The sequence below is a fragment of the Myotis lucifugus genome, unplaced genomic scaffold (assembly GCF_000147115.1).
Source record: "Myotis lucifugus unplaced genomic scaffold, Myoluc2.0 scaffold_156, whole genome shotgun sequence".
In the NCBI taxonomy this organism is placed as follows: Eukaryota; Metazoa; Chordata; class Mammalia; order Chiroptera; family Vespertilionidae; genus Myotis; species Myotis lucifugus.
In genome coordinates, this window is record NW_005871204.1 from 895127 (window position 1) to 913579 (window position 18453).

Here is an 18453-nt window from a genome sequence, read left to right on the forward strand (position 1 = left end):
AATATATTTTATTGATTTTTTTACAGAGAGGAAGGGAGAGGGATAGAGAGTTAGAAACATCGATGAGAGAGAAGCATCAATCAGCTGCCTCTTGCACACCCCCTACTGGGGATGTGCCTGCAACCAAGGTACATGCCCTTGAACGGAATCGAACCTGGGACTCTTCAGTCCCCAGGCCGATGTTCTATCCAGTGAGTCAAACCGGCTAGGGCTAAACACAAGTTTTGAAGACGCTGAGGAAATAGCCAAATGGATATCAGGGGGAAGAGGTTTCTAGGCAAATAGAATGAATAGCTAGAGCAGTAATTTTTTTTTTTTTTTTTATACTGTGGTCCTTGTACCAGCATTAACTGGGAACTTATAGAAATGCAGATTCTCAGACCCTACTCCAGATACTGAATTGGAAACTCTGGAAGTGGGGCGCAGCAATCTATATTTAACAAGCCTTCCTGTTGATTCTAATACCTCCTAAAGTTTGAGAATCACTGAACTAGGACAACGGTTTTCCATCTTTTTCATCATATGACACATAAACTAATTACTAAAATTCTGCAGTACATCAGAAAATATATTTTTTGCTGATCTGACAAAAAATAGGTATAATTTTGATTAATTCATACAGAATGGCTGTTGTTGAGTTGGCTGTTATTATTTTTTTATTTAACAATTTAAAGGAGAAGAGGTCAGTGCTCCTAAGCAATCAGGTATCACATGTTTTAAAAATTCTCGCGGCACCCAAGCTGAAAATCGCTGAACTAGAATAATGACTCTAAGGCAGAGGGTTGCCTGGATTATTTGGGGAATAACTGAGAGGCCTGTGCTACTAAAGAAGAGAGAGTGCCGGCTTTTGTGGCCCAGTGGTTGAGCGTCTATCCATGAACTAAGAGCTCAGTAGTTTGACTTCCAGTCAGGGCACGTGCATGGGTTGCAGGCTTGATCACCAATAGGGGGCGTGCAGGAGGCAGCCAATTGATGCTTCTCACTCATTGATGTTTCTATCTCTCCATCCTCCTCCCTTCCCCTCTCTAAAAATTAATAACATATTTTTTTAAGAAAGAGAGTGAGGGGGATGAATAGTGGGAGAGAAGCGGTCAAAGATCGTAGGGATAGATCATGCAGAGCCATATAAGAACTTTGGTTTTTATTCTGAGTGATTCTTGAGCAAATTCTTGGCATTATTTATTTTGTACATATTCTCAAAGGATCACTTTGACTTCTGAGATCGATATTCAGTGATGTTTTTCTCACTAATCTTGAAATTTTGGGGTTTCTGTGATACCATACACATCTGGAATTTTTTTTTTTTTTTTTTTTTACTCCCGGGGGGCGTCCACCTCATGGGCAGGGGACCCCAGGCTGGGCAGGGGGCTCGTCAGCCTTGGCGGCGGCGGGCTCCCCTCGCCTCCTCCCCTTCCTGGAGGGGCAGGGGCGCCGAGGGCGGGGTGGGAGACGCCCAGCGCAGCCGCAGCACCCCGCCCCTCCCGCCGCTCCGGGTTGGCCCTGCCTTGGGCTGCCAGGCCTCTCTGGAATTTCTTTTAATTTTCTGATTTTTCTTTAAAAAATTTCTTGGTAACTTAACTGTTGATGTCCTTAGTGTTCCATTTTTTCTGGGGTGTTTTCAATTATGGTTTTAATTATTACCTATATCATGATGACTGTCTCTAGCTCAGTTTAGGATACCATGTAATAATTTTTAAAATACTGCATTCATTTTGGAAGTATTGAGAATTGAAATAATTTTATTGTAGAGACACATTTTATTGGTGGACACATGACATTGGTGACTATATGCTTGGTTTTAAAAAATAACCTGCTTTTATATTATTTGTGTAAAGTTAAATTTATAGTGTGAAATTTATGGTTTGTGCTTGTTTTTAAGGTAACGTGCTCATAAGATATCTGCTAGTGTAATGGATACTTGCCTCTATGCTACTTTAAAGCAGGATGCCGCCACCAGTTATAGATAAGATATATCCTCTAATAGGCTTCTCGTGTAGGAGCAAAGTTTAGTGCTTTCTACAATTATTACTGAAAGTCTGTTTATGTCTTTATTTTTTTTCATTTTAGTATTCTTTGAAGTATGATCAATTTTGCTATAATATGACATGCATTCCTATAAATCACTACTCTGCATAATTTGCAAAATAAAAACCACAGGGTTTATGAACAAAATAGAATTAGAGAAACATTTAAAAACTGTGTCAGTGACATATGAAAAAAGATAGGGGCCTAATAAAAATTGTAGTGCAGCTGTACATGTTAAAAGGGGTAAAAAAAAATGCTTCAAATACTACAATAAATGTCATTTTACTTTGAAAAAGACCTAAAATGTGTGTGTGGAAGTGGAAGATTTTCAGCTTATGAATTATTATTATTTTTACAAATATATTTTATTGATTTTACAGAGACGAAGGGAGAGGGATAGAGAGTTAGAAACATTGATGAGAGAGAAACATCGATCAGCTGCCTCCTGCACACCCCCTACTGGGGATGTGCCCACAACCAAGGTACATGCCCTTGACCGGAATCCAACCTGGGACTTTTAAGTCCACAGGCTGACGCTGTATGCACTGAGCCAAACCGGTTAGGGCAGCTTATGAATTATTATAAAGTGGAGCAAGGAAGGTTATCTGAATTTGGATAGTAAGCTGTTACACCAGATATGGATGAGTGTGGCTGATAACATACACATTGAACTGAAGTAGTTGGTAGATGCTCAAAGTTTGTGGGGTTTTTCTGTTGCTACATGGCTTGGATCACCGGGGGGTTAGTTTTCTGCATTCGCAGTGTTTCTTGGAGACAAATCACACTTAAGCAAACATGAAATTTGTGTTATGCTCAAATTATTTTCTAATATATCAGTCATGTTGCAACAAACTCACATTTTCAAAATACGCCTTAAAGCTTATTTGGTGGTTGCCTTCTACTTACTTTGTCTAGGGTACTTGTTTAGTAATTTCTCCATTTATTGAATAAGTTGTCCGTTCTTTTACCAGTAGGTCTCTAGGCAATCAAGTTAGGATGTTTGGAACACTGACAGATGAGGTGGGGGGAAACTGAACTTGGACTTTAGACTTCATTTGTGTCATCTTGAGGAAAGACTCTCTTTTAGCTTCAGAAGTGTATCTCAATGCTATTGTAAATATACTGTAACTTTATTGTGTGTAACTTTATTGTTGAGCAGTTATAGGTTAGATAATACATAAACAAGATTTTGTAAATAACTTTTCCAGTAATCTGGGCCCAAGGCTAGAATTCTGGAAAAATGTTGGTTGGATTTAATTTATTGGTACTTAACCTACTTGTGCTGATGCTTTTCTAGATAGAGGACCATTTCTTTGGTGTATAAATCCAATACAATCTCTAAATGTTGAGTTCATTTCATTTAGAGGTGTGAATTAATTATATTTTATCAATGTGTATTATCTGTTTTATAATGATGAAGCTTTGCTTGTTGTCTATTTCTGTAGTTCTCATTTATAATAATTTTTCGTTTAAAAATATTTTTATCAAAATGGGCTTTTAATTTATAATTTAATATTTTGAACCACCAGCTTTCTAACTTTTAGAAATGAAGCCAATATGAGTTTAGTCAGATTTTCATTTTCTCTAACAACATTCTTTTGCTTGAGAGATTGAGAAAATGAGACCCTTTAAAATAATTAATATCAAACATTATATAGCATTTATTTTAAGTTGATTATAGCTCCCTCAAAGTATGCTGTTTTATTTTAAAGGATTAGAAGATAAGGAACAAAATTTAACAAGACGGCTTAGTGCCTCAGATATTCTATCTGAAAAGGTAAGATACTATTTTGTGGAATTGGATAGCTCTATAAGACTGACAGTTGTACTGCTTTACTCTGTTCTTTCGAAAGGGAAATTGTCTTGCTTTTTACTAATTTACTTTCATCTTTGTGATATCTTTATTTGGACATAAGCTTAAAGATAAGAAAATCTGGATAGACATCTTAGAGTATTTTTTCACTAGGTTCAATTAAATTGTGTTTAATTGAAGTGTTATTTATTTCCTTAGATGATCTCTTTGTTTTTTGAAACTTAATTTTCATCCAGATAATTTTATTTTTTAATTATGGGAGGCATTATCCTGTGTGGGAAAGCTTCGGAGTTAGACAAACCTTGACCTGGTATCCAATTCTAGCTCCTCTTAGCTGATTGGTTTTTAAAAAAATATGTATTTTTATTGATTTCAGAGAGGAAGGGAGAGGGAGAGAGATTGAAACATCAATGATAAAGAGAATCATTGATCGGTTGTCTCCTGCAATGCCCCACACTGGGGATTGAGCCCTCAACCTGGGCATGTGCCCTGACTGGTAATCAAACTGTGACCTTCTGGTTCATTGGTCAACACTCAACCACAGGCACGCTGGCTGTGCAGCTGACTGATCTTGTGTAAGCCTTTGCTTGCCTCTGTTTTTCTTCTTTACAAAGTGAGTTTAATGTCATCTGTTCTCTGGGTTTGTTGTGAGGTTCCACAGGATAAAATACAGAGGCATCAAACACCGTGTTTGACATTTAATAGGCAGTTAATAATCCAAGCCTTTTTTTGTTGTTGTTCAATTAGAGATCTGGAAATAGCTGCATTTAAGATTTCAGCTAGTTTTTATGAGTAAATGGTAATGATGCAAAGAGCCTAGGACAGCCGTGGGCAAACTACGGCCCGCGGGCCGAATCCGGCCCGTTTGAAATGAATAAAACTAAAAAAAAAAAAGACCGTACCCTTTTATGTAATGATGTTTACTTTGAATTTATATTAGTTCACACAAACACTCCATCCATGCTTTTATTCCGGCCCTCCGGTCCAGTTTAAGAACCCATTGTGGCCCTCGAGTCAAAAAGTTTGCCCACCCCTGGCCTAGGAGCTTTAGGAAAGAGGTGGTCCTGCATTTAAGGATGATAATATAACAGATACACACACATGCACACGGAACACATGCATATTCATGCATATATATGTGTATATGTTTTTTAATATCTTCCCAGCAATTTTGTAAGTTGACTATCTGTTTTACAGATAAGGTAAAATTTATACAGGTTAAATGACTTGCCTATAGTTACATAGGACTTAAACATCAGAGCAAAGAGTTGAATGAGGTTCAGTGCCCTTCTTGCTGATCAAATAGCTGCTTTAAATAGCATATAGTTGCACAGTAGAATCAGTGGTTTCTTTCTTTTTTTTAAAAAAAAATATATTTTATTGATTTTTTTACAGAGAGGAAGGGAGAGAGAGTTAGAAACATCGATGAGAGAGAAACATTGATCAGTTGCCTCCTGCATACCCCCTACTGGGGATGTGCCCACAATCAAGGGTACATGCCCTTGACCGGAATCGAACCTGGGACTTTTCAGTCTGCAGGCTAACGCTCTATCCACTGAGCCAAACCGGTTAGGGCAGTGGTTTCTTTCTTTTATTCTAAAAGGATAGTTGCAAAAAGTAATCGAAGACTTTTAAGTCTCAATGGAACTGATGATAGCTTTATTTTAAACTCTCTAGATCAGCACTGTCCAAAATCTAATAGAATTTTCTATAATAATGGAAATGTTCTATATCTGTACTCTTTAATATGGTAGGTGTTAAACCACTTGTGGCTGTTAAGCACTTGAAATGATTATTGTGGCTGAGGAACTGAATTTTGTATTCAGTTTTGGTTATTTAAATTTAAGTAGCCAGATGTGACTCATTGCTACTATATTGGACAACATGGCTCTAGAACTTTAGTACCAAGCAGTAGAATTTGGTATGTTTAAGTGACTATAGAGTAAAAAAGAATCATGATAATTTTAAAACTCATTTTTTACATATATTTCCCAATAGTGGGAAAGGTAACTATATCCTGGTTTGTATAAACTGACGTAATGGTAGTTCAGTTAGGGATTTATAATAGTTCATGTAAGGGTGAAACCTGTTGATATAGGAACTACTGTTTATTTATGCTTAAGAATTAAATAATTGGGTTTTAGGAAAAATGTAATTACAATTCACATATAAGAAAAAGTCATTAGAGCCCGGATGGTGTGGCTCAGTGGACTGAGCATCATTTCACAGACCAGCAGGCAGGTCCCTGGTTCGATTTCCGGTCAGGGCACATACCCAGGTTGTGGGCTTGATCCCCAGTAGGGGACATGCAGGAGGCAGCAGATCAATGTGTCTCTCTCACCGATGTTTCTCTCTCCCCCTCTCCCTTTTTCTCTATCTAAAAATCACAATCCTATATAATAAAAGGCTAATATGCAAATTGTCCTCTTGACCAGGAGTTTGACCAGGGGGCAGGGCATGGCTGGCCAACCGCCCACGGCCCCTCATTCCGGCCGGACCCCCACCCGTGCATGAATTTGTGCCCCGGGCCTCTAGTAAGAACATATTTTTTAATAGTTATTAGATAAGTGATCTTTGACCTTTTTAAGTCTTAGACTTTTGATTTTTTTGCCTCTTTCTCCCAACATACACATAAAAGAAAAACATATACAATTTTGCATTTAACTTTAAGGGGTGGGGAGGCCAAAGAACCAAACCTCTGTCTTACCTTATTCCCCTGCAAATTCATGCACTCCAATTAAGAACCTCTGCTTAGATTGCCTGACATTTTCAGTTATATTTTAGCTAAAATGTATAGAATTTAATTTATAAAATTCTCTCAAAAGAGGTCTTTTCAATCAGAAAAAAAGTTCTCAAACATTTGCTCTGAATCTGTCTTCCTGTTTTAGCTTTTCTGAAGAAAAGTCTTGGGTGTTTAAAATATTTTAAATATTCAGATAAATATTTATAGGTTTAGAACATGTAATGTTCGAATATAAGCAAGTCTTTACATCATTTTTTTCAACACTAGAGTTATAAAATACACATATTTTTAAAGTTTGCAACTTTGAATCTTGACTTTCAATGTACCAGTTCTCTGTATTACTCACACGATAACCACTTTATTCTTCATTCCTTATCTCTCCTGGATCCTGGATTGAATTTTAAAAATTTTTTTTGTTCACTGGCTTCTAGATTTTAATTCTTTTTGTTTGGAAAGCCCAGTTAAATGCTAATCTCTAACCCTTAACTTTCCTTTTTTATTTTAAGAATAGTTTATTGATTATTAGAGAGAAGGGGAGGGAGAGAGAGAGAAACATCGATTAAAGAGTGCAACATTGATCCACTGCCTCCTGCATACCCTCTTTCCCAATAGTGGGAAAATAGTGGGGATCGAGCCTGCAACCCGGGCATGTGTCCTTGACCAGGAATTGAACTGGCTGTCTCCTGATGCATATGACAACACCCAACCTACTGAGCTACACAGGCCAGGCCTTCTTTTTTATTTTTTTGTATTATCTTGCTTCATCAGTTGTATCCTTTCCCTCCAACCCTACACATGAACATATGTACAGATTGATCTTCTGTTTATATTATAGGGACTAAATTAGGGTCTAGGGCTATGGTAAGTAATCTTGTTTTCTTACTTTATTTATATTTGTCATTTGAATATTTGCCTTAGAACCATCATTAAATTTTGATGACATAAAAGATTTGACTTGGTGAAATGTTTAGGGTCAAATAATTTAAAAATTGCAACTTTTTTTTTTTTAAGAAACTTGGTGAAGATGAAGAGGAACTATCTGAACTACAACTTCGTCTTTTGGCTCTTCAGTCAGCCAGTAAAAAATGGCAACAAAAAGAACAGCAGGTGATGAAAGAAAGCAAAGAAAAATTGACTAAGATGAAAGCCGTACAGCAAAAAGTTAAAACCAGTACAAAAACACATTCGGCCAAAAAAGTTAGCACTACAGGTGATCATTTTTGTTAAATTCTTTTAAATGATTTTATCTATCAGTATAGTGTCTAGATTTTAACTCAGAAAGTTTTGAGTGTGGAGAATTATATGGCCTTGAATAGAGGACAATTCTATGTAAACAGAACTGAGGACTTGATAATGAAAATTATTTGTAAAGCTCTTGTTTTCTTTTATCCTTTAGAAAATTCTAACTCTGATAGATAACTGATGTTTCTACATTTTTCATTTAAAGCTAAACAAGCATTGAGGAAGCAGCAAACAAAGGCATGGAAGAAACTACAACAACAAAAAGAACAGGAAAGACTGAAAGAAGAGGAACTGCGGAAACAAGCTGAAGAAGAAGAGAGAAGGAAAAGAGAGGAAGAAATCAGAAAAATTCGAGATCTCTCAAATCAGGAAGAGCAGTACAATCGATTCATGAAATTGGTTGGTGGAAAGAGGCGGTCAAGAAGTAAAGTGAGTGTAAGAATATGAAATCAAAGCACTACTCAAATTTAAGAGTCCTTACCATTTTATTTCATAGATTCAGTCAACTGAAAAACATAAAGTTCTTGTGTTTGATACAGCTTATATAACTTTTTTGGGGGAGAAGGAAAGGTAGGTTATAATTGAAAATGAGTCTTTCATAGTTACAGATGTTGAAAATAGAAGAAATAAAAGAAAGACTAAAATCATGGTTAGCAAATCCTACATTTAGCTTTTTTTATCATTTTCTAGTTAGATGAAAGTAGGATTACTAAATTGTAGTGAGGACTTATTCTAAAAAGGCTGCTACCTAAGTACAGGGCAGAATTTCGTTAATTTTTCATTATTTAGTAATGTAGAGTTATAAGTGTGTGATGCTTAATTGATAGACTATTTTAAAGAAAGTTAAATCATCATCTAATAATAGCCTTAGTGGCTATTTATTTACTTACTTTTACATATATTTTTATTGATTTCAGAGAGGAAGGGAGAGGGAGAGAAAGAGAGAAACATCGATGATGAGAGAGAATCATTGATTGGTTGCCCTCTGCACGCCCCCTACTGGGGATTGAGCCCACACCTGGGCATGTGCCTTGACTGAGAATTGAACCGTGTGATCTCCTGGTTCATAGGTTGATGCTCAACCACTGAGCCACGCCAGCCGGGTGGCTTAGTGGCTGTTTAGTTATCAAGCAATTGTGAGCCTTTAGTATATATGAATCATTGGTAATGACTGAATGACTAATTCTCTTTTATGGATGGTGCCAGGAAGTATATCGGAAATTTGATATTGATCTAGTGTTATCAGTGATAATTTTTAGAACTCTGAGCTTTGAGACTACACTTGTGAATGTACTAAGAGGAATAGAGATGCTATTAAGAGTAAGAGCTCTTTAATTTTAGGGATTCAGGAGTTTCATTTTCTTAAGCAAGGAATTTGTAAATTTGAACTTCTAAAAAACACTTTGATAGAATCTTCATTTAGAGAAAAATATTGTATTTGCACATTACTCCTATATCCATCTGTATAGGTTTTGCTGTTTTTAGTTTGTTATAAAACATCTCTGTGAGTGAAACATTGTAAGAAGTAAAAAAGAAAATATGCAATTATATCGACCAAGAGTTTCTAGTTTTCAGCTATTAATTTATTTATAGCTAAAATGTAACTGTTTTTTGGAAAGAATCTAAATACAGTTTTGATGATATAATACTTGAATTATTTATTTATTTATCTTTTAATTCTCACCAGAGGACATATTTTTCTTTGATTCTAGAGAGAGAGAAAAGGAGAGGGAGAGGGAGAGAGAGAGAGAGAGAGATATTAATTGGTTGCCTCCTGTCCTCACCCCAACTGGGGATCGAATCCCCAACCCAGGTATGTGGCCTAACTGGGAATTGAACGTGTGACCCTTTGGTGCATTGGATGATACTCTAACCAACTGAGCCACACCAGTCAGGGCTTGTCTAGTCTAGTTTTTTATACTGGGAGAGGCCATAAGTATAAAGATTTTGGTGTCATTTTATAGAGGAAATAGAGGCCCGGTGCGCAGGGACGGTGGGGGAAAGGGTCCCTCAGCCTGGCCTGCGCCCTCTCGTAGTCTGGGAGCCCTCAGGGGATGTCCGACTGATGGGCCTAAGCCAGGGGTGGGCAACCTTTTTGTGAGTGTGTGCCAAAACCAGCAAAATCTCTGACTCAAAATTCTTCTGCGTGCCAACTCTAATTTTCTGAGAACATGTTACGCCTACTTGATATCTCTTAAGGTGTATGTATGTGAAGAACCTTGATGAAATAATAAAATTTATTTGAGCGACAAAAACACAGTATATGATGATGAAAAGTACATTTATTTTTTAATGTATACATGTACACTGATAGTCCGACAGAAAACTTTATGACTCCGTTTGATATTATCAGTGGGACTTTTGCTGCTGCATCACTGATGACAGATTTTACATCAGGTTTATATTTCATGACCTTCAGAGATATGCACGAGCTACCACTTTCATCCGCCAGGCTACTCCTATTACAAAATTCATCACTGAGAACAAAGATTCACAATTGTAAATGGAAGATTATAAGAGGGGGTTTCGCATGCCAGCAAAAGTTACTGGCGTGCCATGTTTGGCATGCGTACCAGGGGTTGCCCACCTCTGGCCTAAGCCATCAGTCGGACATCCTTAGCGCTGCCGCGGAGGCGGGAGAGGCTCCTGCCACTGCTGCTGCACTCACCAACCGTGAGCCCAGCTTCTGGATGAGCAGCGCTCCCCCTGTGGGAGCGCACTGACCACCAGGGGCCAGCTCCTGCGTTGTCTGCCCCCTGGTGGTCAGTGTGTGTCATAGCAACTGGTTGTTCTGCTGTTTGGTTGATTTGCATATTAGCCTTTTATTATATAGGATAGGTAATGAGTAGCTCAGCTAACTATGGAGGATTTCATCTGTGTAGATAGTCCCTGATAGTTTCCATTTTTTTTATCTGACAGTTATCAACTACCTGTCATGTACAATGAATTTCCCAAATAAGATGTGATAGGAAATTCTAACTGGAGCACCATGAGTTTTGATACTGTTTCCTAGAAAATAACTACTAATTGTTTTATAATTTCTAGTCTAAGAATAGACTAAGAAAATGCTGTGAAACTAAATATCTTGTGTAATTAGTCTTCAGATCCCGACCTGAGACGATCCTTAGATAAGCAACCAACTGATAGTGGAGGAGGCATTTATCAATATGATAACTATGAAGAAGTTGCTATGGATACAGATAGTGAAACCAGTTCTCCAGGTATGAGCTAAAACTCTTAATACATTTGCATATTCATAATTATTAAATAGAAAATGGTCATGAAACTGCCCCAAACCTTGAAAGTAATGTAATGAACGTGAGATTTGTTAGTGGATTGTTCAACCATAGGCGTTATTTGGTGTTGTAAATACTTTGAGAGCAAATTTCAAATGTGTAATATTAACCTTTATTTCCCATTGTTTCTTCCGGATAGCATTTAAATAGAAAGACAGTGTTCAAACTCTTAACTCTTTGGTCCAAAAAGTGAAGATTTTAAAAACAGATGAGAATACTGCTTTATGAAAAAAAAAACACAAAAAACGTGAACAAACCTTTGATCTTAAGTATCTTTATATCCAAGATATTTTGAATTTTATTCAAAAGGATCTAACTTGCTTTTAGGCTTCCTTCTTCCTCCTTCCCATGATGATACTTTGTAGGAATTAGGAGATGGACGGTGATACTAGTGGCATCTCAGGAAAGACTAGTTAGAACTGGTCAGGGCTGTACCTCAAATAGATTACATATTCTAAGATGTGACTCTAACCTGGAGAGCTAGAGACTTGCTTTAGTTGATATTCAGGGGTGATGGGCTGTGAGATGGCTATTCTCACTAATTAAAACACATAAAACTGAAGCAGACAACTGAATACATTTGGCATTTAGAGCTGGAATACTTATTTAAATAAGATCTTATGATCGGTATATTTCAAGCTAGAATCCTACTTTTAGTGTGTCTAGACCAGAGACAAGGCAAAGTCTGATTTGGGTAATGTTTATTGTTTTTAGGCTCATGTTTGATAATCTTACATGATATGTTTTGATTTCATAATTTAACTCTCTCTGGTCAATCTTTCATTTTCTTATTTCTAGGTTCTTAGAGATGATTCATAGTAATTCCCAAGTGTTGACAATATTATTAATACTCTGTATTCCCATAAAATAATGTTATGATCTGTACGTTTAAAAAATTTTGTAAAAAAGAATTAAATTCATTATAGATATTTTTAAGAAGTAAAATGTTCTAAAGGCCAATGTATATTCCAATGGGCCACAAATCAACCCCATAGAAGTCATGTGGGTAATGTCTATATTGACTTGTGAGACAACTGGGACAAAAAAGAAACATTAGTTTTTCTCTAAGGTTACTGGGTAGCAAGAGTAGTTTGAATCTGCAATATTTTATTGAGTCTTAAGAAACCATTTCCTTATTTTTATCTGCTAAGAAAGAAGAAATGCTAATAATTTAACTGGGAAGCATCAGTAATTATTTCAGAATTATTAATGTGTACTTTATTGATTAAATACAGTAGGCAATTCATTTCTAGTCCCATTTGCTTTCTACACAACTTACTCAATTTCACTTTCTTTGATCGACATGAAGGGAAGAATGGAGTCACCACATCACTGTTTTCCTTTAGTTCGGGCACTTTGGCAGTTTGGGGAATTTTTTGTTTTATTCCTTAAAAAGTATATTTGTAAAAAAAAATATATGTTTTTAGCCCTTCCTGCTCTATTCCCTGTTATCATCATTAGCTGAAAATTAGAACAAAGTGAAAGGCTAACTTTATGGTGATGTAAGGAAAATTTTAAATAGGTGGAAGTGGTCTCTTGATAATTAAAGATTTTATTAGAGATTAAGAAAGTCTAATTTGTACTCTACCTAGATGCATTTGAATTTCTACAAATGTACATAAATTTAAATTATCCATGTAGAGGTATTTCTGTTATTAAACTTTTAAAAAATTTTTTTCAGCTCCTTCACCGGTGCAACAACCATTCTTTGCTGAATGTACAGTGGGATATTTTTCTTCAGCACCATCTATTTCTTTGCCTCCACCACCTCAGGTTACTGTAAGTGAGAATTGATATTAGTTCTAAAAACATTTTGTTGCTTTGTGTCATTTCTAATTTGTTTGAAAACTGGCATGTAATTAATGAATGATTAGGTTTGAAGAGAGCTTTTAAAAAAATCAGAATTGTTTATCAAAATTAATAGCTATGAAATCTATGGACTAAGCAGTTGATTATTCATTGGCAGGCTATACATTTGGTAGATTTTTTTCAAAAGAAAAAATGAAAAGAATGTGGAGAAATCATAAAGTCAAAGTTTATTTCTAGACTGAGAGATCCTAGAGACCAAACTGAATCTTTGTCCGTAGGTTAGAGGGAATTTTGCCATTTCAGAGTTCCTAGGTAGACATCTGGTGTCCTCCTAGGAAGTATAAAGTGAGGGAAATATAGAGCAGAGTGAGAGAGAAAACATTTTTATTTCTTCCTTGAACTGTTTTAAATGCCAAGAGTAATACTGGAAGGTATTTGAAGCAAAAATATATTTAAACTCAGTAAATTGGGAAAATTAGTTTTTTTTATAGATACTCTCTAACAGGCCATTTCACAAGGATTTAAGCGGGTAGTGGGGAATCTTCCTGGCACTTGTTTCTTTTTTCTTTTTCTCTCTCTTTTTTTCTTTTGTTAATCATCACCCAAGGATATTTTTTCCATTGATATTATTGATTTTTAGAGAGTGGAAAGGAAAGGGGTGGGGGGGAGAAAGAGAGAGACAGACAGATATTGATGGGATGAGAGACACCTCAATTGGTTGCCTCCTGCACGTGCCCTGACTGGGGCTGGGGATTGAACCTGCAACCCAGGTTGTGCCCTTGACCTGGAATAGAACCTGAGACCCTTAGGTCTGCAGGCAGATGCTCTAACCATTGAGCAACTGGCCAGTGCTTGGAGCTTATTTCTTAAGATACTCTGTACTATGTATTTTCGAGAATTCCTGGTTCCTAATTTTTTATTTTTATTTAAATATGGTTTTTCAGTATCTCTACTTGCTTTCAGGTAGTTATCTAGAGGGATAGACCTTATAAAATTTTTATTCTTTATATTGCTAAATAAAGATAAGAATAGGAATGTAAGAGTTTGTATAATTATCTTAAAGTTCAAATATTGATTTTATTTTTATTGCAAAAATTAAACTTTTCATGGCTGAATATTGAATTCATGGATAGTTTTTGAGATTTATAAATACTTACACTTATAGTTAAATAATAACCTAAAGCTTACCTTTTTCTAATTTAATGATGCTTCACAGATAAACATTTGGAATTGGTATGATTTGCATGGTAATTATTATTTCTTCTTTTTTTTTTTTTAAAAAAACAACTAGTCTTTGCCACTTTTGAGCCAGCCTTATGTGGAAGGATTGTGTGTTTCTCTTGAACCTCTACCTCCTGTACCACCTTTACCACCTCTTCCACCTGAAGATCCAGAACAGCCTCCAAAACCACCTTTTGCAGATGAGGAAGAGGAGGAAGAAATGCTGCTTCGAGAAGAACTACTTAAATCTCTAGCAAATAAAAGAGCTTTTAAGCCAGAGGTAATTTAGATACCTGAACCGCTAGGTGGTGCTCATGAGCTTAAGTTTTAGGAAGCCCTACCCTTCTCTTGTTATTTGGAATTCATTGTGTTTGTATAAAGTAGGGATAAGTGTGGCACTAATTTGCTCAAGATTTTTAAAGACAACAGAAATTTTTTTTTTTTTTTTAGTGTTTCATATCTGTCTCTTTCCAATTTAGGAAACATCCAGTAATAGTGACCCACCTTCACCTCCAGCTCTGAACAATTCACAGCCTGTGCCAAGAAGCAATCTGTCAATAGTCAGTATTAATACAGTATCTCAGCCTAGGATACAGAACCCAAAGTTTCACAGAGGACCTCGTCTTCCACGAACTGTGATCTCGGTAAAAAAAACAAACAAAATATTTAATCCTACTGTTATTCAAACAGCCTGTGAGAAATTTGTATGCAGTTTCACCGTCTTGTTCCCTCCTTGTTTATTTATATACACATATGAAGCCAAATGTAAATACAAATTTATTTTTTTATGTATTAATAATGAAATGGGTTCATCTTCACTTGAAAAATGGTGGAGTTTATGATAATGTTATGGGGGAAGCATTATTTTCATCAGAGTGGTATGCTTTCCTCAGTTTTTTTTTTTATATACATTGGTCCATTCAGGATTTCTGTCTATTTTACAGTTAATTTTAGCAAATTGTATATTTTTATTTTTCCTGTCTTTATACTTTGTTCATATTTTTCTAATTAATGACTGTACTGTAATGTAAGAATTTATGATGTTTATTAAGGAGATGGAAATGACAGTTTTTTCTGCCTTGTTTTCTAATGGCTTTTATGTAAAATAAATGGGGCAAAGCTAAAATGCAATCTTGCCTCCGTTAGGTAAACCAACGTTAGTCACTTACCCTCTACATTATAAATGCAAAAGCCAAAATGTTTTTAAAATAATTATTTAGAATTATTTTTATCTTGGTTGTAAGAGTTAATTTAAAGATGGCATTATGGTTCTTTATAGAAAGTGGAGAAAATAAAACTTAATGAAGAAGGTGATCATAGTAGTGTTCTTAAAGAATATAGAATATTGTATGTTTTTGGCAGGTAACCAGTATTGCTAGAGTGGGACAAAGTCAGTTATGCAGTGTAACTAGAAGGAACCATAGACTGTCTACTTGGAACCCATTATTTTTATGGATTGAAATTTGAAGAGGTTAAATGACTTGTTCAAGGCCACGCAGCTAATTGTGGTAGAGCCACAAACAGGATAGAGATACTTTTGTCATCAAGGGTAGCAAATATATTGTCTTTGCAGCTTCCAAAGCATAAATCAGTGGTTGTAACACTGAATGATTCAGATGACAGTGAATCTGATGGAGAGGCTTCCAAATCAACAAATAGTGTTTTTGGTGGATTGGAGTCCATGATCAAAGAAGCAAGACGAACTGCTGAGGTGAGTGCAATAATGAAAGATAAAAAGAAAGATAATTTATTGACAATCATTAAAGTTTATTTCCCCCCCTTCCCCTGAAAATTATACCTCCTAGTCAGGGGTGGGCAAACTTTTTGACTCGAGGGCCACAATGGGTTCTTAAACTGGACCGGAGGGCCGGAACAAAAGCATGGATGGAGTGTTTGTGTGAACTAATATAAATTCAAAGTAAACATCATTACATAAAAGGGTACGGTCTTTTTTTTTTTTTAGTTTTATTCATTTCAAATGGGCCTGATCCGGCCTGCGGGCCGTAGTTTGCCCATGGCTGATAGAGGCATTGATTTTTTTTTTTCTTTAAATATATTTTATTGATTTTTTTTTTTTTTTACAGAGAGGAAGGGAGAGGGATAGAGAGTTAGAAACATGGATGTGAGAGAGACATCAATCAGCTGCCTCCTGCACACTCCCTACTGGGGCTGTGCCCGCAACCAAGGTACATGCCCTTGACCAGAATCGAACCTGGGACCCTTGAGTCCGCAGGCCTACGCTCTATCTACTGAGCCAAACCGGTTAGGGCGAGGCATTGATTTTTAATATATTAATTTGTGGATATATTTTGTTAGGACTTTATATAATACTAGAGGCCCGATGCATGAGATGCGTGCAAGGGCCTCAGCCCTCGCAGCCACGGTGGCTTGCCTCGGCCCTCGCAGCCCCAGTTTCGTCCGGAAGGTCATTCGGCTGTCTGGTCTAATTAGCATATTACGCTTTTATTATAGACTAGAGGCCCGGTGCCTGAAATTCATGCACTGTTGGGGGTGGGGCCCTCAACTCAGCTTGTGCCCTTTGTAGTCCAAGACCCCTCGGGGGATGTCCGCCTGCCAGCTTAGGCCCGCTCCCCTAAGCCTGCAGTTGGACATCCCTCTTGCATTCCGGGACCCCTCGCTCCTTACTGCCTGCCTGCTCGCTGCTTCTTAGCACCGCCTCCGCCGCTCTGCTTGCCAGCCATGAGCCAGGTTTCTGGCTGAGCAGTGCTATCCCTGTGGGAGCGCACTGACCACCAGGGGGCAGCTCCTGTATTGAGCATCTGCCCCCTAGTGGTCAGTGTGCATCATATTGACCGATCGTTCTGGTTGTTCTGCCGTAACAGTCACTTAGGCTTTTATTATATAGATAATGAAGCATGTATACATTTAGATAGATTTGGCTATTGATCCCCTTTATTTTTATTTCCACTTGACTAGTCCTGTTTTCAAAATAGTGGATAATTTTCTTCTGTAATAAGAAAATGTACTGTTTTGAAATTGTGTTACATTACCAGAAAACAGTTTTTATTGAAGGGTATAATCTAAGTGCAACTTTTATCCCTATTCTTACTGCAGCAGTTGTTTAGATAGGATATAGTTCAATTATTTTCAAACTGTAGGTCTTGATTACTTATTACTAATTAGTTTGGTGGCTAACAACCGGCTAGGGGAGGGAGAAGTGAGTAAAAAGGGTCAAATATATATGATAATGGAAGGGAACTAGACTTTGGGTTGTGAGCACCCAATAGAGTATGCACATGTTGAATTATAATGTTGTATATCTGGAAATTGTATGTTATTAACCAATATTACCCCAATAAATTTAATTTAAAAAAGGAATAGAAAATAGTGAAGATAGTCAATTATTTCTTAATATATAAATACAAATGCACACTAGGTTGCAATGTAAAATATATATCTTAGTATGAAATACGTGAAAGTTGTTGATCTGGTTGACTTCAAATGTTTTCTAGCAAGCTTCAAAACCGAAGGTACCTCCAAAATCTGAAAAAGAAAATGATCCCATGCGAACACCTGAATCTTTGCCTGAAGAAAAGAAGATTGAATATCGATTGTTAAAGGAAGAGATTGCCAAGTAAGTGGCATTTTATGTAATTAGCTTTAAAGATATGTGTTGTTTTGTTAACTAAGTCTGTATACAGTTTATTGGCATTGGGAAATGAATAGTGCGTGGTTTTATTCAAGATGCAGAGTTAATATTTTTTACAACTCACACAGGAGGGGGAGCCAGATGATCATCTGTAGACTTGACTACAGTGATACACTGAGATCAACAACTTAGAGAAAAAGAGAAAAGCTAATATAAAGGAGAGCTACACTCTCCACTTTGAAAACCATCTTGGGTCATGAATATTGGTCATCATTGTTATTAGTCAACATGACTAATACTTTTTAGTTTATATTATGAAATAGAATACATCTCTAAAGAAAAATAATTTCCATTTATTCTTTGGTATAATTCACCTGTCTTTATTATTTTAGTCGGGAAAAACAGCGTTTGATTAAACCAGATCAGATGAAGACAAGTTCATCATCTCCAGCAAACTCTGATGTGGAAATTGATGGGATTGGCAGAATAGCAATGGTTACTAAGCAGGTTTCAGATGCAGAAGCAAAACTTAAAAAACATAGGTGAGCCTCATTATCTGATTAAATACTGCATGTATCTAATTCTCATATGTTAGAGGGATATCTTTTTGTGGTATATGTTAATACTAAGAACACTATATGAGCCGGAGCCGGTTTGGCTCGGTGGATGGAGCGTCCGGGCTCCGGACTGGGGG

The 18453-nt window shown here is 36.6% G+C and overlaps 1 protein-coding gene across 1 annotated transcript in view; it reads left to right on the forward strand.

The window, feature by feature from the left end:
- The window catches only part of ZFC3H1 (zinc finger C3H1-type containing), a 65114-nt gene that overhangs the window by 13989 nt on the left and 32672 nt on the right, over positions 1 to 18453 (forward strand). Inside the window, 10 exon segments of the mRNA XM_006095457.2 lie at positions 3738 to 3802; positions 7593 to 7791; positions 8029 to 8252; positions 10921 to 11044; positions 12801 to 12898; positions 14220 to 14429; positions 14629 to 14793; positions 15723 to 15860; positions 17623 to 17744; positions 18152 to 18301. Coding sequence (XP_006095519.1) covers positions 3738 to 3802; positions 7593 to 7791; positions 8029 to 8252; positions 10921 to 11044; positions 12801 to 12898; positions 14220 to 14429; positions 14629 to 14793; positions 15723 to 15860; positions 17623 to 17744; positions 18152 to 18301 — 1495 coding nt within the window.